The sequence below is a fragment of the Drosophila santomea genome, chromosome X, assembly GCF_016746245.2.
Source record: "Drosophila santomea strain STO CAGO 1482 chromosome X, Prin_Dsan_1.1, whole genome shotgun sequence".
Lineage (NCBI taxonomy): Eukaryota > Metazoa > Arthropoda > Insecta > Diptera > Drosophilidae > Drosophila > Drosophila santomea.
The window spans coordinates 8838324-8866034 of record NC_053021.2 but is presented as its reverse complement, the minus strand read 5'-3'; the positions used below and the strand labels follow the sequence as shown (position 1 = coordinate 8866034).

At 41.1% G+C, this 27711-nt stretch overlaps 4 protein-coding genes across 7 annotated transcripts in view; 3 read left to right on the top strand and 1 right to left on the bottom strand.

Moving 5' to 3' along the window:
- Positions 1 to 27711, bottom strand: part of LOC120455828 (flotillin-2) — an 89707-nt gene that overhangs the window by 21176 nt on the left and 40820 nt on the right. The window lies entirely within an intron of this gene.
- LOC120455819 (glucose dehydrogenase [FAD, quinone]) lies at positions 77 to 3054 on the top strand. The gene is made up of 2 exons (XM_039642284.2): positions 77 to 495; positions 915 to 3054. The coding sequence occupies exons 1-2, from the start codon at positions 154 to 156 to the stop codon at positions 2526 to 2528; spliced, it is 1956 nt and encodes a 651-aa protein (XP_039498218.1). The 5' UTR covers positions 77 to 153; the 3' UTR covers positions 2529 to 3054.
- Positions 3611 to 7175, top strand: LOC120455824 (glucose dehydrogenase [FAD, quinone]). The gene is made up of 3 exons (XM_039642289.2): positions 3611 to 3765; positions 4174 to 5177; positions 6169 to 7175. The coding sequence occupies exons 2-3, from the start codon at positions 4205 to 4207 to the stop codon at positions 7065 to 7067; spliced, it is 1872 nt and encodes a 623-aa protein (XP_039498223.1). The 5' UTR covers positions 3611 to 3765; positions 4174 to 4204; the 3' UTR covers positions 7068 to 7175.
- On the top strand, positions 12151 to 22165 carry LOC120455816 (glucose dehydrogenase [FAD, quinone]). 2 transcript variants are annotated; one of them, XM_039642280.2, is made up of 4 exons: positions 12151 to 12224; positions 12626 to 13268; positions 20162 to 20412; positions 20476 to 22165. In XM_039642280.2, exons 2-4 carry the CDS (start codon positions 12811 to 12813, stop codon positions 21957 to 21959), a joined length of 2193 nt encoding a protein of 730 aa, XP_039498214.1. In that variant the 5' UTR covers positions 12151 to 12224; positions 12626 to 12810; the 3' UTR covers positions 21960 to 22165. The 2 variants fall into 2 exon arrangements, with proteins under 2 accessions (XP_039498214.1, XP_039498215.1); XM_039642281.2 differs by having other exon boundaries at positions 12181 to 12224; positions 12639 to 13268.

Genomic DNA, 27711 nt, shown 5'->3' with positions numbered 1-27711 from the left:
GGTCGCCGCAGGGGGAGGCTGCACTGTAGCCGCTTATCAGATCAGCGACTATAAAAGCGAATCTTCAGGCGCGACTGCGCCTCAGATACAGATGGAACCGGGTCCAAACAAGAGGCAATCGCCGTAACAAGAGCAAACACAAACACAAACGCAATGTCACTAGACGGCGGCCAGATGCTTAACATGGATGCGGTGGCCAGTGGCCCAAATCCGTGTGGATCCGGTAGTACGCCAGCAGCAGCAGCAGCACCTGGCATTGGATTGTGGAGTGGCATGGTGACCGTCCTCGTGCAAACCCTGCTATCGTCGCAATGTCTCATTTCGCCCGCCAGCCAGTGGCCAGTGAACTATGTGGGCGATTTGAGTCAACCCTATGACTTTGTGGTCATTGGAGCTGGATCGGCGGGTTCCGTGGTGGCCAGCCGTTTGAGCGAGAATCCCGACTGGAAAGTGCTCGTCCTGGAGGCGGGCGGTGATCCGCCCATCGAATCTGAGGTGAGTCTACGCATACCTTAAGTTTTAACAAGAGATTGTATTTTGTTTGCGTCTAATCTTTTACACAAAGCTCTTTCACTTGCTATCTAACTTAATTTTTCCACTCTTGAGCTTTTTCAACTACTAACGAGGCAAAATAAAAGGCGGTATACCATTAAATAATAATAGATTATAATATATTACATATTGTATTCTAATAATGGGTACAGACAGTCAAAGCTTCTTTTATATCAACAAATTTAAAGTCTTCTTAAAAAGCACAGGAGGTAATGAAGTTTAATTGGCATCAAAATAATTATAGCATTCTTCAAAGCAGTAAGTGCAAAGCATCAATTCACCTTTATGTCTATAAGTATGCAATAATAAGAAAATAATATATTTATACATATATCAATAATACATTTGCAATACACTTGCAGTTGCCGGCACTTTTCTTTGGGCTGCAGCACTCGGAGTTCACGTGGAACTACTTCACAGAGCCCAGCGAGGAGGCGTGTCAGGGAATGAAGGATGGTCGCTGCTACTGGCCACGTGGCAAGATGCTGGGCGGATCGGGAGGAGCCAATGCAATGCTGTATGTGCGTGGTAATCGCCGGGACTTTGATGGCTGGGCGGCCATGGGAAACACGGGCTGGAGCTATGATAAGGTGATGCCATTTTTCGAGAAATCCGTCACGCCCCAAGGAAATGCCACCCATCCCATGGGTTATGTAACCCTTAAACCCTTCCAGCGACAAGACAATGCCATGCATCAAATGATCATCGATGGTGGGCGTGAGTTGGGACGACCATATGTCGAGCGATTCCAAGAGGGCAGTGAGACGGGCTATGCCCATGTGCCGGGCACCGTGAGAGAAGGTCAGAGAATGAGCACAGCCAAGGGATATTTGGGTGCCGTCTCCAGAGCTCGTTCCAATCTTCATGTGGTCAAGAATGCCCTGGTCACCAAACTGGATTTCGATGGCGATACGGTGACGGCAGTTAACTTCGAACGGGCTGGTGTTAGCCATCAAGTAAAAGTGACCAAGGATGTGGTGATCTCGGCCGGTGCCATCGATTCACCCGCTCTGCTCCTGCGTTCGGGAATCGGACCCAGTCAGCAGTTGGAGGAGTTGGGCATACCCGTGGTATTGAATGCACCAGGAGTTGGACGCAATCTCCAGGATCATGTGGTTGTGCCAGTCTTTTTGAAACTGGACGAGGGTCAAGCGGAGGCAATGACGGAGAAGGGCGTCCTGGATGGCATATATCAGTACCTAATCCATCGCACCGGACCTCTGGCTACGCACAGCACCGCCTCCTTGGTGGCGTTCATAAACACCAATGCGAGTAGTGATAGCGCTTATCCGGATACCGAGAACCATCATCTGTTCTTTCAGAGAGCGAATCACGCTTCGCTGGAACTCTTCACCAAAGGTCTGACCATCCAGGAGCAATATATAGACGTGCTGCAAGGATATCTTAAGGACTCCCATTTGCTGTGCGTTTTCCTCCTACTCTCACATCCAGCGGCCAAAGGTGAATTGCATTTGAAGAGCAGAGATCCCAGGGAAGCGCCCATCCTAACCAGTAACTATCTATCGCAACCGGAGGATGTGGCCACATTGATGCGGGGCATACGCTACATTGAATCCCTCGAGCAGACGAAAGCTTTTCGGGATCACCTGGCCGAGATAGCCAGGATTCCGATTGCAGAGTGCGATCACATCGAGAAGTACCGCAGTGAGGAGTACTGGCGTTGCTATGCCAAATACTTCACCGTCACCTGTTACCATCAATCGGGCACCGTGAAAATGGCACCCGACTACGATCCCGAGGCGTGTGTGGGTCAGCGTTTGAAGGTCCATGGAATGGAGAACCTCCGGGTGGCGGATGCCAGCATAATGCCAGCGGTGGTCAGTGCCAATACGAATGCGGCCACGGTGATGATTGGCGAGAGGGCGGCCCACTTCATCCGGGAGGATTACGAGGGTGAGACAGTTGGCGCCAATGGTGGCATCTGGGTGCCGCACATGCATGCGGATGACTTCTAGTTTGATAATTCCAAACACAGCCCTCTTTCCGATTGGCCACTTGCCAACAACAAGTTGTTGATTTCAACACAAAATACATCCATTTAATTCTGTAGATTTCAACACAATTTGGTTTATCGAATCATATAAATTACTACACTAGAAAAAAACAGCAGAGAAACCCACGCCTAACTTAATTCTGGAATGCATATTTATAAAATGTTATGCACGCATTTATCTTTTAAATTTTTTTGTTATTGTTTAAGTATTAGTAATTTAATAGAGTTTTTTCTTTACAATTATTATAAAATATAAAATGCTTTTGTAATTTTTTATTCATAAATTTCGTTTATAAGGTAATGGGTTCTAAAATTATCACAACTGAAGCCTACAACTATGCTGAGTAATGAAGTTAATCAGCTTGCTTTCAAATGCAGATAGAGCCTACTGGACTCAATGGATATTCAAAAGACAATCTTTAACTAATTTAGAACACTGTTGAAGAAACTTCAATAAAACATAAAAATCAGATTCTAAACCACAATCATTATTGAGATGTTTAGCATATATTTTTGCCCAAACTTGACCCACAAACCCACAGAACAGGTTTTCGGTGGCGATACCTCAACAAAAACATAACCTGTCCTTATCAGCTGGAACCGAAAAGAGATAAAGAAGAATAACCACCCAAAAACACGGCCACCAACGAGCATAAAGATAACCGAGTGCAAAACTGGGGAGGCTCTAGATTCTCCAATCTCCAACCTCTAATCTCGATTCACGATTCACGATGCCACGATTCACGATTCTCGATTTTGGGTGGCTTCTATGGTTCGCTGCGGGTCTATCACACTTCGGTTCGCTAATCTTCGAGTGATAAGGGGAGTGCCGCGCAGCTGCTGAAGGCGGAAGGTGCGTCTAATTCATGTGTGTGTATATGCACATATATATATAACATATATAGGTATATATGCCAAACACCTAGGTACGGCTATATACACATACAACTCGTAGCGAAATGCAAATGTCTCCGAGCTATATTGCTTTTTTTTTTACTTGTTGTTTGTTGATTTACGGACGCCGATGGCATACGAAAAGCGTTCGCAGTCCGGCCGTACAAATTCCGGTTGAAAGCCGGTCCCGTAGAACAGTTGCCGTCCAGCGGAGAGAGCGTTCGCAAGTGGATTACGGTTTATTACGGATTTTTGGAGTCGAGGATTACCGCAGGATCAGCCGAGGATAATACAGAGTACAGCGTGTAGGTAACCCATAGATTTTCAGTGCAAAGATTATAGATATCAGGAGCACTTTAAGTGCCTTAATTCGAAATTTGAAAAGAAAAACCAACGAATTACTTAAGCAGATAGATTTTTAAACATAATTTCTGAAATCCTTGGCAATGAAAAATAATTTTAATTGCTAGTTTGCTAAGCCAAGAGGTGTTTTTCAATTATTTATGGTTTGAGAAAAACTTTGAGAAAGTTCTTTATAATTGTTTTTCAATTATTTATGGTTTGAGAAAAACTTTAAAAAAGTTCTTATAAGTGACTTATTATTTTTAAATATTTTCCTTCTTTTTTTTTAATGCTTTTTCCAACAACTTTTTGGGATTATTTTTCCAGTTTTTAAAATTCTACCAATGACCCATTTTTTTTTTATTTTTTAGCACATTTAAAAGGAGTTTTTGGAACAGCACAATGGAGTTCCTGAGCGCCCAGTGCGCTGCCCGTTCGGCGGGTCCGGCCAATACGCTGATGTCCTTGCTGCTGTCCACGCTGATCACCAAGTACTGCGATTTGAGTGGCCAAAATCAGTGGCCGGAGGACAAGGGCGATTGGCTGGACCAGGCTGGTGGCTTCCAGCATGATTACGACTTTATTGTGATTGGCTCGGGCAGTTCTGGCGCCGTGGTGGCTGGTCGACTGGCCGAGGTGAAGAAATGGAAGGTGCTACTGCTGGAGGCCGGTGGCGATCCACCAATTGAAACAGAGTTCGTTGCCTGGCACATGGCCACTCAGTTCTCCGAATGGGATTGGCAGTACCACTCGAAACCGAACGGACGTGCCTGCATGGCGATGAAGGGCGAAAGTTGCCACTGGCCGCGGGGCAAAATGTTGGGCGGCACGAATGGAATGAATGCCATGATCTATGCCAGAGGAACGCGCAAGGATTTCGATGACTGGGAGGAGCGAGGCAATCCTGGTTGGGGCTACGACGAGGTGCTGGAGCACTTCCGCAAGGCCGAGGATCTGCGCTCCACGCGAACGGACTACAAGGAAGGTGATCATGGCGTCGGTGGACCCATGGGACTCAACAATTACGTATCCGACAACGAGTTCCGCACCACAATTCGCGCCGGCATGCAGGAGATGGGCTACGGCAGCGCTCCGGACTTCACCGAAGGCTCGTTTGTGGGCCAAATGGACATCTTGGGCACTCAGGATGGTGGTCGTCGAATCACCACCGCCCGATCTCATCTCAAGAAGAACACACCCAATCTGCACATCCTGCGACATGCCCACGTCAAGAAGATCAATCTGGATCGCAACAACCGAGCGGAGAGCGTGACCTTTGTGCATCGCGGCAAGAAGGAGTACACGGTGAAGGCCAGCAAGGAGGTCATCGTGTCCGCCGGTGCCATTGGCTCACCCCAGATCCTGCTGCTCTCAGGTGAGTCTTGCAGTCATATCATAAAAATATTTAGTTTTTCAAAGAACCATACCCTAAACCTTCCAAAATATCAGTAAACCCTTAAATATTAACGAGCTTAACTTATTTTTTGATAGTATAAATATTGCAGATAAGTGAAAGCCATCTTAAATCCTATATTTTTTGATGACATATATATATCTTTTTGGATCTCCTATTATTGACTTGATTTATAACATCTAGTTATAGAAAAGCGAACATGATAGCGAGTGTAGATTAGATCCATCCTTCAATCCTACTTTAAGCCCCTAAATCTTGTTGACTTTAGTTTAGCTTCTGTTTTTGTTTGTTGCATCCAAAAGCCTCGAAAAAGAGACTTTTGATAAGCGCGGATCGGGCGACGATTAGATAGCCGGAATACGATATCAGACCCAAGCAACGGAGCCTCTTGTCGATGAGATGTCAATGTCAAATCGCTCGCAAGGTCGCACAAGGTCAAGCGATTATGTCTGTCCGATCGGTTAGGGATTGTAAAAATATGTATGGAAAATAACGTTCTAGCGAGATATAACCAAATCTTTTACGATTGGGCCGTACTTCCCCTTTAAGTAGGGAGTACAATAAATTTACCAGCTGGCGACTTCTAGATTTTATGTGTAGTATTTCACCAGAGTTAAAGTTCACATACCTGCAATGAAATACAGTTGAAAAAAACAGTTAGTGAAATTGTTTAAGCGGAATATTTAGAGAAAATCTTCTTGAAGAACAAGTTCCAATAGAATTTTCATAAAAATGCACATGAATTTTAAACTGAAATGGGGCAGGTTTTTTAGTTTAACTTAGGAACAGGTTTCTCCTATGTATATCAAACATTCTAAACAAGAAATACGCAGTAGAATATACATACAGCTGGTTATGAAGATACACCGAAACTAATTACGCATTTGAGAGTTTTAATATGAAATTACAAAAAAAATTGTTATATATATCTAATCTTATCTTACTTTCTCAGGCATCGGACCCGCCGATCACTTGAAGAGCCTGGGAATCCCCGTGAAACTGGACCTGCCCGTGGGTGAGAACCTCAAGGATCACGCCAGTCTGCCGGTGATCTTCCAGATCGACAAGTCCACTGCCCGCAAGCCCACCGAGGAGGAGCTGGTGGATGCCATGTACAATCTGCTGATGGGTCGCTATAGCAAACTATTGCACCACGAGGCCACCGCCTTGACGGGATTCATCAACACCACCTCGATTGAGGGACCCAATCCGGACATCCAGACCACCAATTTCTTCAGCCTGATGCAGAGTCCGGAACTGAAGGGTTATGTGGCTGCCACCGGTTTCAACGATCGCGTGGCCAAGAGCATATTGTCTGCCAACCAGGAGACCAATACCTACATTACGTATTTGCTGCATCTGAAGCCTTTCTCGGCGGGAAGTCTGACCCTGCAATCTACAAACTATTTGGATGCTCCCATCATCGATCCTGGTTATATGACCGATGAGCGCGATGTGGACACCTATATCAGAGCCTTGAACATCTACAAGAACTTGCCGAATACGAAGGCATTCAGTGAGCGGGAGGCCGCACTTCACAAACTGGATTTGGAGGCCTGCAATGGTCTGACCTATCAGTCGGATGACTACTGGCGCTGCTACATCCGCCACATGACCACCACCGTTTACCATCCAGTGGGTACCACTCGCATGGGCCCATCCACCGATCCCACTGCCGTGGTGGATCCACAACTGAGGGTCCATGGCGCCAAGGGATTGCGGGTGATCGATGCCAGCATTATGCCCGACATTGTGGGTGCCAACACCAATGCCGCCTGCATCATGATCGGCGAGAAGGGGGCGGACATGATCAAGGAGGAGTATCTGGGCGGCAAACACACCGAGCTCTAAGCTCTGCGATATTCTACGATATAAGCTTTAAAGATTCGTCACATTTTTTTTTGTTATAATAAATATATGCTTCTTACATAGAAATAGAAGTTTGAATATACCTCTCAACTAAAACTTTTAACTTTGCAGTCTAAAAATGTTAACTCTACATACTTATCTACGTTTCCTGGATTTTTTACAGTTTGTTGTACCTTTTGGTTGGTGTCTTCACTAAAGTGTACAATAGCTGCAAAACTGTCTTAAGCTTCCACCAACTTAAATTGTCCTTGCTTTTAAAGAATGATACATTTAAGATATCTTTGAATTAAATTATTTTTTATGTTTTATTATTAAAACAGGATATTGAAACATGACTGCCAATTTAATTTTGGCTATAAAATTCGATTGGTAATATGATTTATCTGCCAAATGCGAAAACCGCACCATCAGCATTAAGTGGCGATTGTATTGAATCTCAGCGATACTTGATGCTCGGCCTGGTTAGCTACGTTTTGGTTTTGATTGACAGCTTTCACTTTTCATTTTTATTTGGAACTAGGTATATATATTTCGATTTTTCGACCAGCAAATTGCCGCTCATTGCGAACAACTCATTATCTATGCCCGGCGACCAACGCAATATGTATATTATTTCCAGGCGCCGCGAAGCGTGCCAGTTTTTCAGTTTTTGTTTGAGCATTTCGCTTTTCATCTATTGTCTGGCGGTGCATACCAAAACTAAACGCAATTAATTGTTGGCCAAGTGCTGTTGGCCACCAAGTGGGTGGACGCCTCGTAATTGTATAATAGAAGTGTTAGGGAAACACAAATTAGCGGAAGGCAGATGAGATAAATACGTGTCTCTATTCGGTGTATGAAATAAATCATTTATTTTATTTAATCAAGTCACAAGCTGCATAGTCCTTACTAATTAATTGAAAAGGTTTAAGTTGCATGTACACCATGGTATTAATATGACATGAAATGGCTTTGCGTTTACATTGAGATATCTTGCAACGGAATTAAAGTGTCATGTTAGCCATAAACACTTCACTTTACAAATTGAACTCAATCAAATGGAAAGACATATCCGCACTAACCGTTTTATTACGAAATCTACTTTGAACAATTGCTCCATTTAGAGTGTGAGAGGTTACACTATCTAAAACCCCCACCCACTTCTGACCCCCACCACTTCGCCGCTCCCTTCATGCAATTAACAAAGGTCACGTAATAACTCTTTTCTTCTTGCACTTGACCAAACCGCAAAATGGAAACCAATTAGATGGAATCGCTCGCGATACAAGCCAAGATAGTGGCTAGTGGGATAGTGCCTTAGTGCCATTCAGTGGCTTTGGTGGAAAGTGAAAAATGAGTAGAGGTACGCGGGAGTATGCACGGAAATTCCAAAAAATCCGAAAGTCACACATATGTAGGTACAAAGCAAAACACTTTTGCCAAGTGATTGGGATGATTTTCTACTGGCGCAGGAAATGTCAGCCTACCGACTACCAGTTGGCCACTGTCTGCCACGCCCCCCCTATTGGCAACCGCCCATCGGGTAACCTACTTATCTATGTACATATGGTACACATCTGTTCGAAGTCTTGGGCACGTCGGCCAAATCGGCCATGCTCGACTGCTGTTCAGATACACGAGCCGAGATACAAATCGGAGATGGACGTGAGTTGAGGTGAGATACTCACGGCTAGATATTGTAAATTAAAAGGGGAGTTACCATAATTAATTACTCAAAAATATGGAGCAAAACCTGACAGGCTTTCCACTTGAATTCTATTTTATTTCTCAGCCTATATGTGTATGTATCTGATTGGATAAATATTTATAGTATTTAAATATTTACGATTTGCAGAGAATCGTGTCACGTTACCATTTCTAGGGGAGTTACGAGCACTTGCTGCTATTACTCCATGGCTTCGTTTCTTGCATTTGTCGTTTAATGAAGTTCATTTCCAGTGCGCAAGCTGGAGATACAGATGTGGATGACTCAGCTAAAAGACAAAGTCATGGTTGGACTCAAGGGGCTGTAAGGGGGGGGAGGCGGTGGCATGGGGATGCGTAATTGTTATGTCACCCAACGGGGAGCTTTCTTCTGGGTAAAGTTGGCCAGAAGAAAAGGGGGAGAAGAGACGCCTCTTCGCTTTACCCAACTTTATTTTCATATATTTTTTTTGGAGCCTCTTCTATTTTCACTTTTAATTGCCCTCGAGCTAAAATTTGTTTGTTGATTGGGCAATTGGCCCAAAAGAAATATTGCGTCTGGCATGGGCGTCTAGTACATAGGTAGTGCTCATATGAAAAGTGGTAAGTGCCGGAAATTGTACGCCGTGACGCCAGAAAGCAGCCCGTGTGTATGTTGAACCATACAGTAACACTAATTGTAATTGTAGCGGAAATCGTTGATTAAATATGCACAGAAGCCTGGGAACCGAAAGTGTTCACTGGCCATTATGATGCATTAGTATTCATTAGAGAGTAATTTGTTTGGTAAGAGCGGCTTTAAATGGGGTTTCTTTCAAGATATATTTTTTATTATTTGAGATAAAAATAGAAAAGTTACCTTCGTTTTAAACGGATCCAGAATATTAGCAACAAATCAACACATAACAATAGAGCCTTGCATTCCCAAGATTTGTCAAGTGCAAAGACCTCCCTTCAAGAAGGTCACTTCACATGACCATTGAAGTGTGGCCCTTGACCAATGGAGGCCCTAAGTCTAATAACTTCAAGTTAGAAACCAAAAAAAATGCAAAGAAGAAACCAAAACAAATGCCGGCAAGACACACTCATCGCAAAAAGTTTGACAAGTTTATTTGTGCCCTTTATTGTCATGTTTTATTTGTTTATTTGTGCGGGGGGAAGCGGAGTTTCCCCCGACATTCGCATGGAAAACTCTGCTTAAATTGCTTGTGCTGACCTTGCCCCATTAGATGGTGATATATCAAACGATCGTCACATCATCGCGGCTGCGTTAATTTGCGGGCATTATATTGTGTGTGAGACTTTCGTCATTCCTTTTTGGCAGGTGGAAGTGGTTCAAGTTTTTCGGTCTCAGGGACTGGCCAATTGGGAAATGCTCCAGTAAACACAAAAATAGTGTCAACCCCAAGATAACTGACCATAGATAATACCAAATATGAGATCAGCAAACCAAAAAACAAAGTAATAAAGACTTTATACTTCTGGGAAAAAGTTTTACAAAATATAGCTCATACGTCCTGTTGTACCAGCGATGTTTAACTCATAAAAAGTATGAGCGTAAATTGCTGTCTGAAAATGTACATTTATTTAATTTAATAAAAAATTGTTATTTTCTATTTTATTGTTTTCTATCGTATCAAATACATTTAGATTATTACAATTAATAATAAAGCGGCCTTTTCTTTGAAAATAATTCCCGGATATCACATTGCATAACAATGCACAATGCAACCAGGAAATTGTACGGAATGCAAAAATATGGCTGTCTATAAGCCCACAATTTTTCGGGACCACCATCAAAAACATCAACCTCATAGGCAGAAATTGAAGCAATTTTGGTGGTACCATTGAATTTCGATTAATACCACAAACTAGTTGCGTTGAATATCCGTTCGATATCAGGTGTGTAATGTAATGTAATGACAATTACTTGGCAAAAATCGTGTTGTGGTTTGTCAATTGGCAAATACACACACAAACACACACTGATCGAAATAAGGAAAACCGGTTAAACAATGAAAACAATCAACCAACAACTAAATGCCACAAATTTCACTTTGATCTTCACTTTTTTACCCAACTCTTCGGCTTCTTCAATGCCAAAAACTGGTCAATTGATTGTGGTTCTTCTGCCAGCTGTCGTTTCAAGTCGAATTTAAAACCGATAACGCATTGTAAGTACAGTGAAGATTATCCAACTGAAGTTATTTATGAACCGTTGTGTTAAGGGTACAAGAAATATTAAATGAACATGAAAAGAAAAATACAAAAATCAATGGGTTTTTATAAATATAATATAATTATAAATATACATATATAATTACGCAAATTATATATATAAAAAGTTACATTTATGAAAATCTAAAAATCATCTAAATGAATCGGTTATGGTTCAGTTCCTTGCTAACGAAAGCGGAATCGGACAGTATCGGTTAAAAAACATAAGGCGGGACATAGACTTTACACATTTGCACTTATCGAAGTTTGACTGTTCATCTTGTTGACGTCTCAGCTTAAAAGGCTTACGTGCGCAATCCCAACTATCCAACTGGCCGAGTAACTCGAAGTTGGAACCCGAAATTCGACTCAAAATCGAGCCCAACGTTCGCGGAGAGAAGTGCACATAACCGTAAAGTGAGCATGAAGGTCGTCTGGCGTCTGCAAGGAAATTCGAAATCGAAGAAGAAAAGGAAGAGGGAAAAAAAGAAAGAGGCATAGGAGTTGCTGAAGGGAAAAAAAACGGCAAATGTCAGATACATATGCGCATGTGTGTGTGAGCGAGAGCCAGGAGCTGCAAGCGGTTTATTGTAACCGTTTCGCAATGCACAGCATCAGTCATCAGCCATCAACCGCAACCGCAACCGCATCGCATGTGCATGTGAGTGCGAATATCGATGTGGTTGTGCGTGTGGGAGAGTGCGAAAGAGAGGCTCGCGAATCGGTAACCGTTTCACATTGCAAAATGAGCGCAGGCGCAACCGCAAATCGAAACGGAGAGAACAGGAAGATGAAACGGTTAAAGGTTTTAAAGGAACTAAATTCTAAAATAAAAAGGTACCTGTTCTCAGTTTTATTTATTATATTTCGAAAAATTACATGGATGAATTTATTGGTTTTGGATTTTTTTTAAGGATTTTAAATAAAGTTGAGTCAAAATCCAATTAAATATGTGTGCAAATGTTTGCGATCAACAATTGTTTTTAAAGCTCAGCTGCCGCGGAAAATGCAGTTGGATTCGCTGGAGAAAAACGTGCGCATGCGCAACCGACTGTTGGCAGCGACGCCGGCGTCCTCTGCCGAGGCTACCGCCTCTGCCGGCGCTGCAGCAGCGGAGACAAAACGTCGCAGGCCAGCGGCTTTTGTGGCTCAGAAACGCAGCGACTGCCAAGCGAGGCGGAAGGCCTAAAACAAACGAAACGGGCTGGCGAGGCGAGGCGAGAATTATCCAGTGAACCGGTTAACCGATTATCCATTTTCCATTTTCCATTGCACGATTACACCCATAACCGATAGCAAAATCAGCGCGCGCGGCCCAGCTAACTATTTCAATTACAATTTATTTATTTTTGTTTCTGTTTGCTCAATGTGTTTACGAGGCCTAAATGAAAGTGCAGAAAGGCAAGTGACTGTGAATGCGAACGTGACGATGGCACAGAGAGAAAATATCACAATATAGTCCATTAAAAAGCCGAAGACGTTTAAAAAAAACCTTATAAACTCAAAAGATTATTAACAGCCCTTTTATGTTTAAAAAGAAACTTATGTACATTAAATGACACTTTGTTTTCCACATTAACCTAAGTTTTTTTAACATATAAGAATCTTAAAATTACCGTATTGTGATGCCTTTTTCTCAGTGTGCTTTGATAGTGAGTGCAAAATTCCAATAAAAGTGGCCTGAATAACTCATCGCAATGCAATCACAGCAATAAAGCGGAACTAAACCCAAGGAAACGCCCAAAGAAATTCGTGAAAGAAAGGGAAATCCTTCCCTGAAAAAAACCGACCCAGTAAACCGTTCCTTCTTTATAAAAACAACAACATGGTTGTAGTTCCCGCTCTGGGCGCCGCCGCCGTTTCCGTGGGCGGTCTGCTCTTCAAGGCGAGTGCCGCCTCCAAGGCGGCGGCAGCAGCGGGCGTGGCAGCGGCAGGTGCCTCCAAATTGGGCCTGGCCATCGCCGGTGCTATCAAGCTGGCCACCGCTGTAATTGGCGTTGGCAAACTGACCATACTGCCATTCCTGATAGCGGCTATTGCCTACTACAACTACGATCTCTTCGATCCGGAGAATCGACCCTTCAATGTGCAGCAGGTGGAGTTGGCCTACGATTTCATCATCATCGGTGGCGGTTCGGCGGGCACTGTTTTGGCCTCCAGACTCTCGGAGATCCCGCACTGGAAGATCCTGCTCCTGGAGGCCGGTGGCCATGAGACGGAAATCTCCGATGTGCCGCTGCTGTCGCTCTATTTGCATAAAAGCAAATTGGATTGGAAGTACCGGTGAGTGCAACTTAAAGCCTGTACATATTCAGGTACTATAATTTTTAAAAATTAATTGCCTAGTTTGGAAAGAAGTTGTTACTAAAATCTACTCTTTTTCAAATTCATAAATCCTGGATTTTTTGACCTCTTCATATTTGTAATTCGTGCTACATTGTTAATTGTTTTAAATATACATATTAGAGGTTACTTCCTTATCTCACTTGCTTAAATAGCAAATATTTTTCAATTGCTTTACTGGGTCAAATAGTTGGCCTTAGCAGTGGCCGGACTTGCCCTTTGTTTGCGCCTTTTTTTGTTTTGTTTTATTTCTTTTTTTTTTTTTTGGCCAACTCATCTGGATGACGTTGGCATTTTTGCAAAAGCTGGCAACGAATTCTGTCCATATGCTAATCTGCATCGATGTGCTGTAGTCATTAGTATTCGGAATAGACCAAATAGACAGCTCAACTTGAATGGGTTGGCGGGTTCAGACGACCCAAGACGATGATGATGATGATATGATGGTGCCAAAGGCCGGATTCGTTTAGTTAGCAACCGCCTGCCAAATTTCAGACTATTTGCCAGCTCTCTTCGCACGCAAACAGCAAAACGATTTCAGCACTCGTCGCAAAGAAAGGGACAATGCATCGACTTATACGATGTACTCACATTAAATTTGCAGGAAAAGCGAATTGTTGGAATTGGTTTTTGGGAAAACCATTGGGAAATTCTTAATGGCTTCTTAAAGGCACTTTCAAAAGCTATAAGCTAATTGCATAAAATTCAAAGTTTAATGCCATAATCTATGAAACATATATGTTAGTGATTATTTTGATATAAGAAAAATAAATATTGGAAGTGAACTGATGCCGCAAAAGTTATTTTTAATATACCACTTAATATTAACTACAATTTTTCCAAGCTTTTGGTTATTTTCGATTTGAATTTATATATTTTGTATGGTATTGTTCAAGTCAGCATATTGAAAGACATTTACTTTTCACAACACCATTAACACCAATTACTTTACGACAGTTTTCATTGCATTTCTCTTGATTTGTGGCTTCTGCTCTCCAGTGATCCCATTTCTCGGATCTTTGATCTTGCATCTTGGAGCTCTTGTATCTTTCACCTTTCCCCGGCCCACTTTCATCGACTCACCGCCCCATCCCCCATCCAGAATGTTCCAATTAGATAAAGACAAACGTAGACCATTACCATTTTACCATTTAACCAGTAACATCTCGATGGATAATCTTCCACCTTTTTGTGGTGGTGTCTCGCTTTCAAATAGCAATTAAATGCGGCCTTATATGGCGACTCGAGCATCCATTAACCAGAAATTTCGGCTTAACAATAAATGGGAAATTATCAGTGCTTCTGAGCGGCTGATTCGAATTAGAACGGGCTACCGTTAGCCAGGCCCTTTGGACCTCAGGCTACTACTTTTTTTTTGGTTTTGGGGCGTGTCCCACTGATTTCATTCAGATCGTTTTCTATCTCACGGCATTTCATTAATAACAGCTGATGCCGATGATCAACGGCCACCTGTGGCCACCGGCTCTCAAATTAACAAATCGAACTTCACTGCTTAATTATTCATGAGCTTTGGCATTTTTTTTTCGCTTTTTTTTTCGTTTTTTTCCTTGGAATTTTGTTCGAGCGTGTTACCAATACCGTAATCCATTTAACTGTTTAATGCGACAGAGGGCTGGGTGTTTTGGGTTGGGTCTATAGGCCTAGCGGCGATATACGTTCGGTTTTCTTTATGGGTCTTCTTCGCTTCTTTTTTTTTTGACTTCAAGTTTCACTTTCAGAATTCCAATGCCATTAGTATTCCCATTCTCTTGTATTGTCTTTCGTTTCCATTCCTTTTCTTTTCTATTTATTTTCCATTCCCATTCCTATTCCATTAGTTTTTGGCATAATTGAATGCTAACCGCATATTGCATTGCGCATAGTGCATGCGAAATAAATCAAAGGGTGCAAAAAAGAGTAAACAATGTTAGCACCGCGAAAAAAGATAGATTATTATGCTAATCTGCCCACAAGAAATAAGTTTTGAAGTACTTTTGTAAATCACATTTAGGGTACTCGCAAAATTTGCAACACTTGTAAGTGTAAAGGTTATATTATGAATCCGAAAAACTGCGAGCACGTATTCATTTTTTCTTTTATTAAATTACCATTATTACACAAATTCAATTCTAGTTTTATGTGAAACTATCCCCCATCATAATCAAAAATCGTTCAGTGCACGAAAAGAAAAACCCAAACTAAGTGCATCGAGTGTGGCAATATAAACGAGTGTGTTTCTGAATCATTGCATCATTGGCAAACTCGGGAGAGCCGGTAGCAGTATCTGCATTTTGGTATCTCAGTATTTTTGTATCTCAATGCTACCAACTCCAGTCAGCTGGATCCACAGAGAGCAAAGTATCTGAAAAAGTGTGCTGTTGTTTGTTTTGGGTGCAATGTGTTCACAAATCGACACTCGAAAACCGCTTTACAAGCAACGGGAAATTCAGTCGACGGACTGCATCAAAATTGAATCTGAGTTGGACAGGCAAAAAAAAATAAAGACAAATACGCGACAATCACTCTCACGTCAATCATGGCCGGTTATCTTGATTGACTCACTCGTGGGCTTGAAAGTTTCACCCAGCTGAGAAAGTCACGGAATTGGTGTCATCAGTTTGGTATCTGATTGGATTCAGTGGCAAATTTTTGGAGTTCAAGGTCGTGGGAAGACGATCATCATCAGAGTGCTTATCACAGTTTTTAAACAACAAAATCCCTTTGTCAAAAACCCTTGCGGCACTGATAATAAATCAATGATCCAACTTCAACCAACTACTTTCGTTTGTGATTAGAGGATAAGTGGCGAAAAGTTTACAACTTGCCGCTAAATATTTCATAATCCATTCGTGTGCAACTATCGTTGCAAGACACTTTGAAAGTATTCAAAATCGCAGTCAGCCACAGTAGGCGCCGCCTAAAACCAACAATGGTTCTACAGGGTAAACAAGCAGTCAGCCGGGAGCGAGAAAATATGGCATGGAGGGCCCCCAAAAAAAAAAAAAAAGCCTGACTCGGTAACCCCCGCAAACAACCCAACTGTGGTGCATTCCACTGGGGGATTACGCAAGCCGAGCTGGTGATGACCCCCAGTCTTATCCGCATCATTAAATTCCCTCCCTCCTCGCAATCGTTAATGCCAGAGTTATTTTGGCATCCACAGTGGAGACACACCCCTGACGGATTCGAATGCAAACTGCAAGTAGTTAGCTGTATACTGTAATATGGTGATAAAAATAATACATTAAAGTAGTTGTCTCTTCAAAGTGGAAAATATTTTATAGAAATGAAGAAATGCTCAAATGCAACATCCTTTTTAGCACCTATGTGTTTGTATATCACTTCTCGCAGTGTATATTCTGAGATCGGGATATCCTACGCCGGTCCAGTTCAATTTCCCAACATAAAACCGGATCGTCTCGCAGTTGCTTCAAGCAGCATAGTATGGTATAGGTATAGGTATGGTATAGTATGGTATAGTATGGTATAGTATGGTATAATATGGTATAGTATGGTATACAATGGTATAGTATAGTATAGAAGAGTAGAGTAGAGTATGGTAAAGTGGGTTAGGCGGCCTGCAGGTCTGCATGGAAATGGCACAAAACGAAGCGAATGAAACGAGCTGAACTGAAATGAAATGAAACGGGCTGATACTTGGCAATTGCACCTGAATGGAGCCGTGTTGCCAATCGCCAAAAGCCACTCAAATCGGTGAGGAGAGTGGCTTATACGTGAGCCGGTTAAATGGACAGGCTTCGGTGGGTTTTTATACTCGAGACAAGTGCCTCGTACCTCGAATTGTGTCAACCGGGCAATAAAAGCCAAGTTAAAAACAAAACAACTGCACACCACGTTTGCCTAAAATGAAGAATCACCGATTAACACTAAATATTGATATGTTGATATGGAGGTATATCATTTCATTTGAATTTACGCAATCGAACACATGAAACTTGTTATGACACCAGACGGATCGCAAATATTTGCTGTTAATCTAATTAACACCAATGCATCAACGGATAGATTATGTAAATTGGAAAAATATAAGACATATGTATATATGTTTAGGATATCTTTCGTAATAATAAGAGGACATCGAACCATTGTTTATACCATAGTTGCTCATTAAAAGCTGTTTACATTCACTCTGTAAATATTTTCAACCAACTATTAAATATTTAAACATTTTTCCCACATTTCACTCGGTCATTGCTTTGATTAATAAACATTTCCATTAATAAATCGCATGGAATCGTTTTACAGCCTAATGCGGCTGCTAAGCGATTTTATATGGCAATCAACAGCAGTTCCATCTGAACGCGTTTCCCCTTAAAAATTTTTTTGGCTTCTCGGGTTGGGGTATTACTTACTGAGGGGCCTTAACCAACTTTCGGTTAACGAGCATTAAACAATTACGAAAATAATGCAATCAACTCGAATTTTCGGCATGCATATTCATTTCATAAGCGGCAATTATGATTGCTGAGACCGTCGAATGTCCCTATGCATTTTTCTGATCCACTGCTATTAGAACGGCATTCATGTGCAAAAAAAAAGAAGATATGTTTATAATTGATTAAATCGCTGAACTTTGCCTACTTCCTCGATAGAAAAAGGATTTCCCAATCGTTACCATAATTCCAATTAAAACCAACATTTTAATTCACATTTGCCTTGAAGATGTACGCCTCCACAGCCACTAAAAAAAAAGCGCAAATAAACTAAGCGAAATGAGTTAATAATAATTTGTTACGTTTATGTGAGTTAACTGTTAAATGGCAAATAAAAAGCAAACAAATTGCGTCAGTTGGGCGTCTCGCCCAAGTGGAAGGCCGAAGTTGAGGCGAAAGTTTTTTCTTTTCTTATTTTTCCCTCTCAATTTTGTTTGCCTGCGCGTTTCGATGCGTGGTGGTTGCACCTGTAGTATCTGTGGTATCTGTTGTATCTATGAGAAATGGCCGCATCACGTAGCCAATAAGTCAGTATGCCAAACAATGTGCCACAGTGGAGCTACAGTGGCGCGAATCGATATTAATGGCTCGTCAACGGACTGCACGGGTAGGGGTTTAAACAAAGAGGAAATAATATTCATCACCGATCTGGGCAGCATAAATCAGACGCCCAATACGTGCATGTCGTATGCTAATTACCCTAACCCTTACTAATTTAAGGAAAAAATTATAAATAAATAAGTTGCAGGGACGGGTTTTTGACACCCTAATCGCCAGAGATGCAAATGCATTTTAACAGACATGTGAATGATGATGGACCATGGAGTGCCTACAATTAACACAAATTCATTGACTAAAATTTATGTGCTAGCTTAAATATTAAAGGGTATCACGGACGTCGTGGCATTATTATTATTTTATTAAATTTTAAACTCTTTCTCTTTGGCTTTGGCACGCTTTTCGCCCCGCAGCCATGCCATGTTAGCCAAGTAAAATCATTGCTGACCAAGTTTTCCGCAACTGACATTTGATTTCCGTTTGTTTTCTTCGTCGTCGCGGGTTTCTCAGCCGAACGTGGCTAAGTTAACTTGGTTAAGTCGTCTCTTGATTGTTGCCTGTCACTGGTAATTTGTATTTTCATTAACGACAACAAAAAAATATGTCTTCCTATGTGTTTAGCAGCGGCTATAATGGGCACCCAAAAGAAATGGAATTTCGGTTTATTAGATTCGGAAGAGCTGAGATGAAAAAAAAGAAAATAAAACACCGCAGTTGTCAAAACGTTTTGTTTGCCCATTTGTTTGGTTTATATTGGCTGCACTCACGACAGGAAAAAGTATTCGTATAATGCTGGGAACTTTGCAAAGAGATTATTATCTTAGCAAATGCGTAACTTCAACTGGGATTTCCGCTAATTGGTAGTGCTTGAAATTGCTGGGTGGAAAATATCGTGTTTTTTCCTTTTTATAATTTTGTTAGGTCTTTTTTGTAGTAATTAACATTTCTTTCTCCAGATATCTTCTTTATGCAGTTAACTTCCTAACAAAGTGAATGTTTCGTGTAATGAACTTTTATAGCTATATATTTTACTTATTTATTTTATTTATTTTTTGCTTCTTTCATTCATTATATCTTAAGAAATTCCCATTAAATATAGGCTGTCTGGTTATGCATCTTGTTTACAGCATCAAGTAATTGCATTTTTTATCGCCCTATGTATTTTACTCCCCAAACTTTTACCATTTTCAATTTGCTTTTAAAATAGCTATAATTTTTTATTATCTTAATCCTATTTTATATATAAAAAACACAATTTGGCGCCAGCTGTGTGGTGTTTTTTATGCTTTCTGATGCTTGAGCAACATAGCTGCCATTTTTCAAAGCAACCTCCACAGTACTATAAGCCACACTTTAAATGCCATTCGTAGATACTCACACTCATGGATACCATTTAAAGACACTTAAAGGGCAAAAGTACGAAGGGGAGGTCGCTCGGTTCATTGCCTCATAGATATTTCTGAGTTTTTGGCCAAATGAGCGTTTAACACCGGCTTTTGTGTTTGTGTTGTAATTAAGTTGGCCGCCACTGGGCAATTTGCCATTACTACCCCCCAACCCCACCCATTTTTCGGGGGAGTGGGCGTGGCAGCTCTGAGACTAATGCGCTTTCATTGTCGCTTTTGTTGACTTGCCACAAAAAAATAATCGGATATCTCTCGCTGCTTGTTTGGTCTTGGCGAGATTCGCTAATTGTTTTCACCCAGTCGCAATCTTTGTGGCTACTGCAAACGTATTTCAATAAGCTAAATTCGCAGATTTTCTCTTTCTTTGCGTTTTCTAATCTACAATATTATTTTGTTTATGTTTATTTTTTTACAGCACCCAACCACAGCCGACAGCTTGTCAGGCGATGAAGGACAAGCGCTGCTGCTGGACGAGAGGAAAAGTGTTGGGCGGCAGTTCGGTGCTGAATACAATGCTCTACATCAGGGGAAATAAGCGAGACTTTGACCAGTGGGCAGAGTTTGGAAATCCCGGTTGGGCATACGAGGACATTCTGCCCTACTTCCGGAAGTCGGAGGATCAACGGAATCCCTATTTGGCCAGGAACAAGCGCTACCATGGCACAGGTAAGTCAAAGGATGTTTGAAAGTGGTCTCTGAATGCTCAAATAAAAGTATGATTGTCTTTAGGTGGCCTTTGGACCGTCCAGGATGCGCCGTACAACACGCCCATTGGACCGGCATTTCTGCAGGCTGGCGAGGAGATGGGCTACGATATCGTGGACGTGAATGGAGAACAACAGACGGGTTTCGGTTTCTATCAGTTCAACATGCGACGCGGTTCCCGCAGTTCCACGGCCAAATCATTTTTGCGACCAGCTCGTCTGCGACCCAATCTTCATGTGGCACTCTTTTCGCATGTTACCAAGGTCCTAACCGATCCACAAACGAAACGAGCCACTGGAGTTCAGTTTATACGAGATGGCAGACTGCAAAATGTGTATGCAACCAGGGAGGTGATTCTGTCGGCAGGAGCCATTGGAACGCCGCATCTGATGTTGCTATCGGGTATTGGACACGGCGAGGAGTTGAGCAGAGTGGGCATACCGTTGGTGCAACATCTGCCGGGCGTCGGACAGAATCTACAGGATCACATTGCCGTTGGCGGCATTGCCTTCCTCATCGACTATCCCATTTCGATTGTGATGAAGCGTATGGTTAATATCAATACCGCACTGAGGTATGCCATCACCGAGGACGGCCCTCTGACCTCCAGCATTGGCTTGGAGGCGGTGGCTTTTATTAATACGAAATACGCCAATGCCAGTGACGATTGGCCGGATATGAACTTTATGATGACCTCGGCATCGGTGATGTCCGATGGCGGTAGCCAGGTGAAGACGGCCCACGGCCTGACCGATGAGTTCTACCAGGAGGTATTCGGGGAGGTCAACAATCGCGATGTTTTTGGTATTTTCCCCATGATGCTGAGACCGAAGAGCAGGGGCAGCATAAAGCTGGCGTCGAAAAATCCCCTCAGATATCCGTTGCTGTATCACAACTACCTCACCCATCCGGATGATGTCAATGTGCTGAGGGAGGGCGTCAAGGCGGCGGTGGCCATGGGTGAAACGCAGGCGATGAAGAGATTCGGAGCGCGATTTTGGAACAAACCAGTGCCGAATTGTAAGCACCTTAACCTGTACACCGATGACTATTGGAACTGCTTCATCAGGCAGTACACGATGACGATCTACCACATGAGTGGTACGGCCAAAATGGGACCACCCACGGATCCCTGGGCCGTGGTGGATCCCCAGCTGAGGGTCTATGGCATACCCGGATTGAGGGTTATCGATGCCAGCATAATGCCGGCCATTACGAATGGCAATATCCATGCACCGGTGGTGATGATCGGTGAGAAGGGTGCGGATATGATAAAGCAACTGTGGCTAACACCCACCACGGCGCCCGTGGGCGTTCAAGGTCAGGGGCCGAGTCCGCGTCAAGGTCACAAGACGAGCTCAGCGCCACCACCACGAACCCAGTGGCGGAGTAAACGATCATTGAACTCCACGGAAACGGAAACGGAAACAGAAACGGAAACGGAAAGCAGTGAAAACTTGGATATTGAAACATCACCGGTACAGCAATGGCCACTGCCAAGGTCGTAGCTATTGAAATTGAGTGGGGGTTTAAATGGGGTCAATCGGGTGCGGTGGGGTTCGTTGGGGTGTTTTTGGTTCATCAGTTCGAGGGGGGGGTTAGCACAAATTTCCGCCTTCTAAATAAATTTAATTTATTAAGCTCAACTTGCTCTTTCTCATTCTCACAGTTACTCGCTCTCTAGCCAAAATAATACAAGAATTACCCTTTTTTCGCAAGGAGGCCCCTGTCTGCTCCGCCCATGATCGTAGTCATTTAAGTGCTTCATGTAAATATCGAGTCATTTATGCTAATTTTTTATATATTTTTTTTTTTAAATATCGCTCGTCTGTTGTGTGTGTCTAATCGAAATGTGTATTTTTGTTTTACTTTTATTGTTTGTTTGACGCCGCGTACACTTGGAGTACCTCAATTAGTTCGTAAGCAGAAGATTACGATTACGATGCAAATGTTTGGTTAGTTCTCAAATGTATAGAAACCCAATAAATCGAATAAATACAAATATTACCTCAAGCGTTGTTTTCAGATTATGTATACGCAGAAAATCCTAGAAACCCAATATTATTTATTTACTTGGCAAATTTAACTATTTAGGTTTGTATCTGATCTACAAATGCGGCAAAAGTTGAATAATAATAGCTTAAAGTTTGAAAAACAAAGTATATTTCGGCCAACTTACAGTTTGAAACCGGGCTCACGAATTTTTATTAAGTTACAGTTTGAAATGCACCATCAAAAGCTTATCCAAAGCTTACCTGCAATGAAAGATATCAACAAAGATTATTAGTAAACAAATATTTTCAAATGAAAGCTTAACATTTGTAAAATCGGCTAAAAAGCAGGCTTACGATTTTAAGAGCTTTCAGAAAGCTGCACACTTTCTTAAACCGAGTTTAAATAGGAAAACTTAACTAATTTTATAAGTCCCACAATCTTAAAAGCGTTTAGATTCTCTTTTTGTAATTCTTGCAAGAACATAAGAAAATAGAAAAACATATTAATCAATTTAACAAATAAAAAGCTTAATATACAAATGTGACTTAAGAAAATGGAGCATTATCTTAAATTTCACAAAGGGAACTTATCAAAAAGTATCGTATTGATAAAACCTTTTGAGTTTCGATTTGATTGAATTATGTAAGACACGTACTTTCAGCATATCAGTACTCAGAAATGTGCAAGGAAATGTTACGCAACCCGATAAAGCAATGCAGTTCCTCATTTTCCACATCGGAACGGATATTTTCCAGCGGATCTAAGTAATTCGATGCGGTTAGGTGCGTTAATGCCAATGCCATAATGCGATCATGATCACCCTTTTGGCAAATTAATAGCATTTTTACAATTTCATTTACGATTTCGGTTACAGCCGATGATGATTGCAATTAGCTACACACATTAAAGGCGCTCGCAATCAAAGTAGCTAACGGTGCGTAGAGGTATAATAAATAATTCGCAATTGAATAATGCATTTTGGCCGGCTAAAATAATTTGTTAACAAAATGCACTACACACATCTAGTCGTTGTGTGCTTGGCTAATTGCCGCAGGCACTCTGCTTTTTGCCATAGATATACCACATCTCTGTTTTTTTTTTGTTTACCATTTCTTTTTTTTCACTTGGGTCGCGGAAGACGGCCATAAATCTGATCCACATGCCCAACTAGATTCCATCTCCATGTGTGCAGTGTGTGCACTATAGGCCCAACATTAAGGCCCCGATTTCAATTCCAATTGCAGCGCTCTCAAGTGCAACGCATAAATATTTATGCTGCAAAGCAATGACCGTCCAAAATTTTACAGTCATCTGAACGAAAATGAAAGTTGCCCGCCACCGGCGCCTTCTCAGGCCCCACGATCCCCTTTTCCTTTCCCAGCTGCTCCATTTCAAACCTCTCCACTTTTGCCCCCACGAAATGCGACACTTGAAACAATTTATTATATTTTTCATCAAATGTTGCAAAAAATTATTTCAAATGTTCTGATTTAAATACGGATTATCTTTCACGCAAAAAAACAGAAAAACGATTTTCGGCAAAAATGCAATATTTACGATTGATATTTTCTCTATAAATTGTTTAAAAATGGTCAGAAAGTTGCAAAAATTACAGTCTTTTACTCCTTATTACCAATACTAACAATCCATGTCATTTTTTGACCGACTACGTAAAATTAATTTTTGGACAATTTTTCGAATTTTTTTAAGGGGTATCATCATCAAAATTTGCAAAAAATGTGAAAAAAAAAATTATTTTTTTTGAAAACACAGTTCGATTGGAAATTTAATTACAAGCTCAACGAGGTATTACATTCCATATTCGGACCAATATTTCGAATGTTATGATCAAATTACTGATATTTATAAGCCCAAAAACACAGAAAATCGATTTTCGGCAAAAATCCAAAATCATCATAAAAAAAAAGAAAAAAATTGAAAAAAAAAAATTTTTTTTTTTGAAAACACAGTTTGATTGGAAATTTAATTACGAGCTCAACGAGGTATTACATTCCATATTCGGACCAATATTTTGAATGTTCTGATAAAAATACTTATATTTATAAGCCCAAAAACACAGAAAATCAATTTTCGGCAAAAATCCAAAATCATCATAAAAAATAGAAAAAAATTTGAAAAAAATAGAATTTTTTTGAAAATACAATTCGATTGGAAATTTAATTACGAACTCAACGAGGTATGACATTCCAAATTTGGAGCAATATTTCAAATGTTATGATCAACATACTGATATTTATAACGATTTTCAATATAAGTTTGATCTACTATTTTTTACAGTGTAATGTCAAGCTCAAAGTCGGCTCGTAAGCCTAACTTTTGGCCTGGTTGTCGGAAGCCGGCAACATGCAAAAATATATTTGCATTCGCAGCGGAACAACAAGCTGCGCCGCTCCGCTGGCGAAAATAAAAAACATTTATTTATTTATTTTCGGGCTCCGTGCACAGAGTTCAATGGAGGGGCAATTGCACCTGAAATTGCCCCCAGAGGTCGCAGGTTTCACAGAGTGGTTCAACTCTTTGACTCGGCTAATGAATGGAGCTAATGTGAATGGATTTATTTCGAGTGGGTTGAAGGTTTTCCGCTGGCTGGAAACAACGAAATAAATCGTAGTAATTTGTAAAAGACTTAAACAATTTAATTTTTACTAAAAAAAAATGTAAAAAAAATACTTCTGAATCCTAAGTACCTCTTACTTTGGAAACAGAAAATTCCAAATAAATTTTGGGCAATAATATGATTGAAGAAAAAGGTACATCAGATTATAAAGGTGCTTTTATATTGTAATTCCTGTTGATCCTATAATCCAATGTACATTTTTCGAGCTGAAAGAAGTGATATCGCAATACTTTGATCCCCACTTTATACTTTGCTCCCCATTCGCAAGTACTCCCAATAAATTCGGTATCGAGCACTTTTACCCTTCGATTGCATCGCTTGTCAAATGAAATGGAATGGAGTACGAGTAAACAAACCGGAAATCTCCATCTTGGTGCCGATCTTTATGGCCTTGTTGCTATTGGGCCCCCAGTTAAACGCTCAACTTTTGAATTGGGAATCATGAATAATAAAACGGTAAGTCAATTGCCAGACTTGTAAATCGCTGGCGATGATCGCTGCGAGCAGTTTTGGCTCAGCCAAAGAAAGCCTCCAAAACTGGCCAACGTACTTCTCTCTTTCCAATGCATCGCCCTCTCTCTTTCTGAATCGATATCCCCGTCCTCTTCTATAAAGTCCCGAAAAGCTTTTGCAATGGTAACACAAACGTTGAATGGAGCACGTAGCTCAATGACAAAACCCGAAGACAGCCGACTTGAAGCCCCGAGAAATGGAAACGAAATCGAAAGTGCCGTCTTCTCAACGTTGTATCACTGGAAATAGTTTTGTATAAAACTGTATTCCCAAAATATGCTACCAAAGTAACAAATGAAAGTTGCAGGTTTGTACCGATACTAATATAAAAGTCTGAAAAAATCGAAGTGCAATTATTTATCTACCTGAGAATAAGTAAGTGGGGAAAATCATTATGTATTAGTGTATTATTTTTTTCCGGTGTACCCATTTTGTAAGCAGCTTTACGGATATTTTTCCCTCTGTTTTCAACTACTCTCTCTCTGTGGGCCTGAAGCTCGGACTTTTGTTTGTGCTGCGACTTGGACTCTACGGATATAAGTTGTTGTTATCATTTGGGAGTGCGAGGGAAAAGCTTTTGAAGGCCGTACGAAAAGCTACTTCTTCATCATTTTGGCCGTCTTCAGCCAGTCCAATGTGGCCAAAAGCAAGACCTAAAAGCGAATTGCTCATTGAACAAGACGAGCTCGTGGCGTGCGTTTCGCAGTGAGCGGCAAAATATATATCACAGATATATGTATATAAATGTTTAAGTGATCGGTAGTGAAACGAAATCGCCGTGGACAATTATCACTTGACGTAGAAATTACAGTGCAATAAATCGTACTTTGTCCCTTATTTTTTGTTTGTTAGTTATTTATTTATTTTTTTTTTTTGCATTATCTGTTGCCGTTTTGAAAGATGAAAGACGGCAACAGCAGTCATGGTAATCGTGAGTGAGACAAAGGAAAGTGGCAGGCAGTCGCGTTCAGTTTGAAGCCGCCACAACACAGAAAAAAAATAAAAATAAATAATCCGTACTAACGTCGGAGCAACTGCAGCTACTGGAAAACCAAAGCAGCGGCCACAACTATAACAACCAAAAAACCAGAGGCAAGTATACTAAACTCAAGAGAGACTTAATTTAATATTTAATATTTGTTTACTTTTTTGGGCTAGACAGAAAAAATGCCACTAGAATTAGTTAGTAGTTGTTTTTTAACTACACATCTAGTTAATAATTGCATATATCATAATAAATACTGAATAAATAAAAGCTTAACTTTTACAAGCTTTATAAATAAATTCGTTAATAAACACACAAATAACCATTAACTCGTACATTAACACCTATTTGCATTCATCCAAGACAACAAACGCACACATCAAGTGCGTTCATTTTCACTTTTATTTTATGTAACAACACCAATTTCTGACCCTTTGGCAAAGATGGAAAAAAAAGAAGGCGCAAAAAAAAAAAAAAAAAAACTAAGAAATGGAAGCAAATAAATATTTGGAAAAAAGGAGGCGAATACTACTAGTGACCAAATATTCTTATGTAATCCTCCTACCAAACACACCTTGCGGTTGGAATTTGGTTATTTGTTTCTGGTCTATTCACACTTTCTACCGCCGATACGGTGGCATTACTCCGGCGATCTGTCCAATCCACCGATCCAGCGATCGGTATATCCATCTCCTCACACCTCTGTGCGAATTATTATCAATTTGTGCACGTCGCAGCCATAAAGAGGCAATCATGGAGCGCGTGTATCGCCACTGGCACTGTGTATGCATACGACTCGGGCAATTAAAAGCGCCAAGCAGGCCAGCAAGAAAGTGACACTACATAGCCAAAGCTACATAAACATATGATTCGAGTACTCAAGTGAGAGAGGCCAAAACAAAGCAGGGAAAACCCTTAGGGAAGTAACGACGAGTTGGCCCAAATGCAGGGTCAGTTCAGTGTTCATGCAAACAAAATTCTTAATGAAATAGAAAATGTGGAGCTCAAAAGTTTTTTTTAAAATCTTCTACTGCAAAGAAAAAATAGAACAACATCATGGAATTTTTATTACAATTAATTTATGCAATTATAAAATAGAAAGCAAGAAAGTTAGAAATGGTAGGGTAAG